Source organism: Vigna unguiculata, chromosome 1 (genome assembly GCF_004118075.2).
Source record: "Vigna unguiculata cultivar IT97K-499-35 chromosome 1, ASM411807v1, whole genome shotgun sequence".
In the NCBI taxonomy this organism is placed as follows: domain Eukaryota; kingdom Viridiplantae; phylum Streptophyta; class Magnoliopsida; order Fabales; family Fabaceae; genus Vigna; species Vigna unguiculata.
This window is the reverse complement of record NC_040279.1, coordinates 1,176,958-1,184,838: the sequence shown is the minus strand read 5'-3', so window position 1 is coordinate 1,184,838 and position 7,881 is coordinate 1,176,958. Positions and strand designations below refer to the sequence as shown.

At 25.0% G+C, this 7,881-nt stretch overlaps 1 protein-coding gene across 2 annotated transcripts; it reads left to right on the top strand.

Moving 5' to 3' along the window:
- Positions 1-589: 589 nt before the first annotated feature.
- Positions 590-7,022, top strand: LOC114163344 (isoeugenol synthase 1-like). Of its 2 annotated transcripts, none has more exons than XM_028047613.1 (5): positions 590-918; positions 2,638-2,769; positions 4,033-4,261; positions 5,051-5,254; positions 6,749-7,022. In XM_028047613.1, the coding sequence occupies exons 1-5, from the start codon at positions 733-735 to the stop codon at positions 6,919-6,921; spliced, it is 924 nt and encodes a 307-aa protein (XP_027903414.1). In that variant the 5' UTR covers positions 590-732; the 3' UTR covers positions 6,922-7,022. The 2 variants fall into 2 exon arrangements, with proteins under 2 accessions (XP_027903414.1, XP_027903406.1); XM_028047605.1 differs by having other exon boundaries at positions 6,722-7,022.
- Positions 7,023-7,881: the final 859 nt, after the last annotated feature.

Sequence of the window (7,881 nt, the reverse complement as noted above, 5' to 3'; positions counted from 1 at the left end):
AATTGTATAACTATGTATTATATATTTATGACATTTTCAACCATAGATATCATGCTAAAATCATCAAGAGGTGAAGAAATTAAAAAATAAAAATAAAATACAAATGATGATTCAAGATGGAACTTTCCTTGTATTTCACTTTTCACTTTTATGATGACAGTCCTTATTAGAATCATCGCCGTAAGTACGAGATACAATGATAGTTATCAATATTAAAAAAACATTTTAATTGTTATTAAAAGTTCTTAGGGCACTATAATTATATAATCTACCTATGAGAATTTATCAACTAATTAACATTTATTACTCAAGAATGTGTTTCAACAAAACACTTTTAGAAAAGAAAAATACGAAAAAGTAAAACAGATTTTCACACATGAGCTAAAAATTAGTTTATCTGATAGACAATGTAGAGATATATATTTTCTTTAACGATTTTGACTTGTGGAATATATTATTGCAACATTTATAAAACAAAAAAAAAAAAGCTTATCTTTCTCGTATAACTATAAATAAACAAATATTATACATTCGACCCTACCTTTTTTGTCAACCCTAATCTAAATAGTTCCACCATGCAAGTGGTACCACATGTTTTGCTTTCTTTCATAATATCCGGTGTTTGGTTGGTGGGTACCAATGGCATGTGATTGGAAAATGTAGCACATTATTATTATTTAAAGGGTTAGCATAAGTTTTGATTTGCAAGATCAGAAAGAGAAAATTTAAGAAATGGAGAGAAAGAATAGGATTGTAGTGTTTGGAGGAATTGGTTACATAGGGAAGCATTTGGTGAAGGCAAGTCTCTCTTTAGGTCATCCAACTTTCGTCTACACTCGTCCTCTCACTTCACAAACTCCTCCTTCCAAGATACAACTTTGCAAGGACTTCACCTCCATGGGAGTCACTCTTTTTCAGGTTACTTACATTCTCTCTTCAAATAACGATTCGTATAATCAAATTCGTTCTAAAAACAAAGGTTCAAGTGCGAGTCCAAGTTTTGTACAGAATAAAAATGAGATAATTGAGATCTTTTTTTATTTTGGGGTCCTTTTAAAGTGAAAATTGTAAAAGTGGATTTGTTGAATTTTATTTTTGTAGAATAGGGATAAGTCGTCAGGACAGAGGACGATATCACAGGGAAAATCGTCCTCTATCCTGCTGGTTTTTTTTTTTATGAAAAAACAAATTTGTCTTAATAAATGTCGGTTTCTCTTTATATAAAGAAGTGAAGTCGTCGTATAGCCTGACCACTTCACTTTTCACTTTTTTTTTTGTTTTTTAAAAAGTTGCAGTTTTTTTATATGCAATTTTGATAGACAAAAATTAATGTTGTAGATTTATTTAAACATTACAACGTGTCAACTTTGCTTTCACAAACCTCAATGAAGGTTTGACACATGTAAATGCCGACAAATCCACCCATTTAAGCGGGCTACAATAGACCCACTCATTGGAATTGAAAAGGAAGATAAATATTTCATTTGCAATAATATATCTTTATTGTGCTATTCTCAAAAAGAAAAAAAAAACTGAAAGTGAAGTCGTCATAGGTTCTGACGACTTCACTTTATTCATTAACTGAAACCGTCTTAATACAGAACGACTTTACTTTTTTTTTTAAATATATAGAAACCGGTAAGATACAGGACGACTTTACCTACAATGTCATCCTGCATCCTAACGACTTGTCCCTATTTTACAAATAAAAAATAAATGGACCTATTTTTACAATTTTGGCATCAAAGTGACGCCAAAATACATAAAAAACGATAATTGAATATCATATAATCAATAGTATTCATAAATGCATGGGTTAAATATGTTTTTAGTCCCTCAACTTTCAGTGAATTTTGGAATTAATCTATTTCAAAATTTTGGACCAATTTAGTCATTCATATTTCGAAATACATGAACTTAGTCCTTTTAATCAAATTTTGTTAGGTTTATTTGATGTTTCGTATGCATTTTAGGATTGTATTTGTGTTGTTTATACTGTTTGACACATTTTTGCTTTAATGTTAAGTCAAATACTATTATAAAACGCTTGAAATGTCAAATAAATTTAACAAAATTTGATTAAAAGAACTAAATTTACGTATTTCAAGAGATAAATGGCTAAATTGATTCAAAGTTTCGAAATAGACTAATTCCAAAATTCACTAAACGTTAAGGAACCAAAAACATATTTAATCTTAAATTCACTGTCTTAAGATTTTAAGTTACGAGTAATGTTAATCTTTTACCAGAATTGTCTTTCTAATGAATATATCCTTGAAAGATTCATCATTTTGAGATTAATTGAAAGAACTAATTGTTACAACACTAAATAAGATTAAGAAAATTGAACGCTATATAACATAGAAAACTCGTAAACTCTTTATCAGTTTGAGTTTAGTGAAAAGGGCTAGTAGTAATGACAAGTAATACACCAAAAAAGTTGAGTACAATTTGTTTTATGTAATATATATATATATATATATATATATATTTATGAACTATTTTATTATTTTTTTCATATAGAAAGATTATCATATATAACATTTAATTTATTTCAAACATTGTTCACTTTTTCTCCTGAAAATAGACTATATAGTTGCTCATTTTCCTTCTAAAGGTTGTGAATTGGTGGAGCAGGGAGAACTTGAGCATGAGCAGATTTTGGCTGTGGTTAAAGAAGTAGACATTGTGATATGTGCACTTCCATTCCCTCAAGCTATGGAGCAACTCAAAATCATAGAAGCTATCAAAGTTGCTGGTAATATAAAGGTACTAACAACATTTTCATTAATATCTTTCTAGTATCAAAGAAAAATATTTTTTAATGAGTTCGAAAATCTTTCCAATTTGCATTATTATCTTGATTTATGTCAGTGTCATGAGTTCATATTAGGAATCTAAATATAAGTCTAAATCGTACATTAAGTAAAAATGAGAAAATTGACTACCATCGTATAAGGATAAAGATTCATAAATTCATTGTCTTAAAGTTTTGAGCTAGAGATGATATCAATCATTTATCTATGAATTGAGTTCATGTCTCATTAGTAGTATATACTATTTTTCGAAATATCTATGTAAAATTACACATTTTTAGAAGACATTGCTTTAATATAAAATATATAAATAATTATAAAATGTATGATTAAAATTATAAACTTGTTATTATATTTAAATATGATTCAATACAAATATAAACATGCTATAAAAATTATAAATATAGATATAAATAAATAAGGTATTTGGGGTGTTACTTTATTAATAACATAATGGATGTAAATGTTTATTTCAAAATTGGAAAAGTACAAATGTAAGGTAAAAATACCTTGGAATTGGTGTGAGTGTAATTTTTCTGTAAGTAAATCATTTCATTTTTTATTTACAAAAATTATTTAATACTCAATACTAAAAAAATTCATATTTTTTGCCAATTTTGTTTTGAAATTTTTTTCGTAAAAAATGTAAATTTTGTTGTGAAAAAAAATTTGCAAGAAATTTCTACCAATTTTCTTGCAAAATATTTTGTACAAAACACTTTTCGCAACAAATTTTGTAGGAAATACTTGCAAATTTTATAATTTTGTAAGAAATGATTATCTATGAAGGAATTACCTACTAATTAAAATTCTTAAAAGAAATGACAGAAAACGATCTTTTCTTAAAATATTTTTTAATAAATTTATAAAAAAAAATATCATGAAATATAAGAATTTCGAGTAGTTACTTGTTCTAAAACTTTAGGTTTAATTCTCATTTTTAATTAAATTTTAATGATTCATTATTAAAATAGAGACGGTAGGTGAGATTTTATTAAAAATATAAAAGAATAAATATCATTTTACTAAAACTACAAGAAAGGTGAAGGTTTTTAAAAATATAATAAAATGTGGATATTATTTTATTAAAAAATTAATAAATATTAATATCTATTTTAAAACTAAGTATGTAACTTCTAAACCTAATTTTGTTTAGAAAAAGAAAAACTTATCTAACCAATATTTCATTAATTTGATGTGAATGAATGTGTTGCAGAGATTCATTCCAACAGGTTTTGGTTCAGAAGAAGAGAAAATAAAAGCTCTTCCTCCATTCCAAGCTGTTCTTGATGAGAAAAGAAAAATCAGAGAGAAAATTGAAGCTGCTGGAATCCCTTATACTTCTATCAATGCAAACTGTTTTGCTGCATATTTTATAAACTATTTGCTTCGTCCACATCAGAAACTCAAAGATATTGTTGTTTATGGAACTGGTGAAGCCAAAGGTAATTTAATACATTTTTCTCATTTGATTTTAGATTTAACAAATAATTTTATTTTTATTCAATTGAGTTTTAATATTTAAAATGTAAATCTCTCAAGTAACAAAATATAAGTCTTTTTTTTTTATCTGGGAACAACTATAATTTTAACCTGTGGCACTTTTAAGTAAAATAAAATGAAGTGAAATAATAATATAAAATATGTCTTTTTATTCGATGAAAGGTTTTATATACAAAAGATCTAATTTAGGCATTCAGTGAAAAATCTGACATTCAATAGATGACTAAAATAAATAATATAAAAAGATCTATAAAAGTATTTAAATTTCTTTATGAAATTTTTTATTGTAGTTATTACTTTTCAATAGGATTGTTTTGGTAAATCTGTATATATACTTTTTCAATTAAAATAAAACTGTAATATTTTATCCATAGTTCTTAGGATGGTAAAATAGACTTAGATCAAAATTGTATTTTTATTCCATTAGCACATTCTAACGTGATATTCTTTTAAAATTAAAAATGAAAATGAAAAATAAGTTAAAAATTATTATTTTATTATTTAAATGATATAATAATGTAATCATATTTTTAATTTAAATAATTGTTTTTTATAAATTAAATTTTAATTATTAATTATAATAAATTATTAATTTCTTAATTACTTTAATTACATATGTACTTTTTAATATATAAATAAAAACAGTTTTCAAAAATAGTAAACTTAAAAAACTTTAGTCTTCATCATTATTTGAATGAAAAATCTGATATATATGATTTGTTTGATACCAGTTGTACTAAATTATGAAGAAGACGTGGCTATGTACATCGTTAAAGCAGCAAATGATCCAAGAACATGCAATCGTGTGGTTTCTTGTCGACCTTTGAAGAACATCATAACACAGAATAAGTTGATATCATTGTGGCATCAAAAGTCTGGTCAAACTTTTACCAACACTTTCGTTTCCGAGGAACAAATTGTCAAACTCTCACAAAGTAAGACAATTTATTTTGTTCACCTATATCAAATATTATATTTTATAAAATTTATACAAATATTTTTATTTGCTTTTTGTTTGACTATAACACCGTTTTTTACTAAAAATAAATAAATATATTTTAGTCCTTCACTCTCACATAAAATTAGAATTCGTTGTTTTTTGAAATATATTTTAGTTTCAAATTCTAAAAATGAATGGATATAATTCTTTCAATCTAATTATGTTTTTTTCTATGTTTCATACGTGTTTCATGTTAACATTTAAGTTGTTTATACTGTTTGACATGTTTCTACTTCAATGTCAACAAACAAACTCATTTGGTACGTAAACAAAAATTAATATAATTGGATTAAAAGAATTATTTTATTTATTGTTTAAAACTTAAAAATTAAAATGTATCAAATTTCGGGATATAGACGAATTTCAATTCTGCATCAAAGTTTAGATATTACATACATATTTAATTCGAAAAAAATTGTGAATACCCTAAAACATATTTTATCAAGTTAAATTTCATATAGAAATTTAAAGTAATTATATTTCAATTATTATGAATATATGACAAAAATATTTTTTTTTTTATCAACAAAGAATAAAATAATTAAGGAAAACACTTCGGGGTGTTGTAACCCGTATACAAAGAGATGTACAACCTATACATATTGAAGCAAAAGCTTGATTTCGTAGCCTCATCAAAACAAAAAACTTCTCACACAAGCCAATGAACACAATCAACAATATCATAGAGGCAAAATACAACAGAAACTCTGGATGCTACTATATGATTCACACATCAAAGGGCCAATGTGTGAACACACCATAAAACTATTCACACCTATGTTTCCAAACAACAATATAATTTTCATTATATTCAAAATCAGACTTCCCACGTCCTTTAATCAATATTTCAATATGTCCCCTGTCTCGTAGGAAGGGAAGGTTACTTCATGTAACCTTCCATATGAAATTCAAACATCAGATGCTATTGAAGCTTTAGTATTACATGGTCCCTTCCTCTAAAAATCCTGCATTTGTTTACCTAACACACTCGTATCTTCGTGGTCTTATTGCAATAGTGAACAACTTTTATTTCTTCCATCTTTCAATTCATCATTCATATGTAACTACACCTACAAACAAAACAGAAAACCTGAACTATAGGTATTAAAATGAGTTCCCCCCTCCACATATTCCTTACATGCTTCAAGTCAGACAAGTACTTTCTAATCTATGTAGTCATGTAAAGCTATGAATGACTATGATATAAATACAATACAATGTAAAGGACATAAACACCAATCCGAAAAGGAGAAGTTTACTTTTTGTATTTTTATGTTTCGATCATGTCCATGTTTTTATTTTTAAATATTAAATTGAATAAAATTTTTGATGTTAAATTTGAGTGGTTTGGTATATCTTTTGTAGTGGAAGTTTTTTTTTCTATATATGATTGATGTTGCAGCCTTGCCTTTTCCCGAGAATATTCCAGTTTCCATCATTCATAGTGTATTTGTGAGAGGGGACCTTACGAGCTTCGACATCGGAGAAGATGATCTTGAAGCTTCATTGCTATATCCTGATTATAATTATACCTCCATTGATGAAGTTCTTGATATATTTCTTGTTCATCCTCCACTTCCTGCCTCTACTTCTTTTGGATGAACTTATTTAAAGTTCCACATAAACTACACAAATCAATCTTTAAGAATAAGATTTTAGGTTACAATGGCATTGACATGTATTATGTATCGATATTTGATCGATTTTTTTTTGTATTGGTAAAAAATATAATAATAATAAAGTATGTTTGAGATGCTTTAATCTTTTCTAAAAAATATATACAAAGTTCTTTAAGAAAACAAAATTTTTATATTTTATATTTAATTTGTTATTTATGCGTATTCGTATTTATAATTATATTTTAGGAATTTAATGATCTTTATGAATAAAATATCTAATTTATAAATCAATACTTTTTTTTTATGATAAATTTGACAATGTTAAATACATAGTTTAGATTCACATTATATATTTATCATATTTTAAAAGATATATATCATTATTATATTATATTATTTTCCATATATATATATATATATATATATATATATATATATATATATATATACTAAAAAACAATAGACTTTATATAACATATTAAAATAATATGCACATATATCAAAACAAATAAATAAATCTCTTATGCAATTCTTGGTCGAACAATTAAATCTATGTTTAACACTAAATATGATTATCATTGTCCAAATAAGACACAAAAGAAATATCATAAGCTATCATAAAATAAACCGTATTTACACAAAATCAATAATAGATCAATACATTTTATTATTAATAATCTCACATGTCTCATTCTTAAAAATTGACATTTTTTCAAGGATATATATATATATATATATATATATATATATATATATATATATATATATATATATATATATATATATATATATATATATATATATATATATAACAAGTCATACCGGAAATTAAAATCTAACTCATAATTAAACCTTATCATCAATATATATATATATATATATATATATATATATATATATATATATATATATATATATAGTAATGGTTCCTTGTGCATACTTT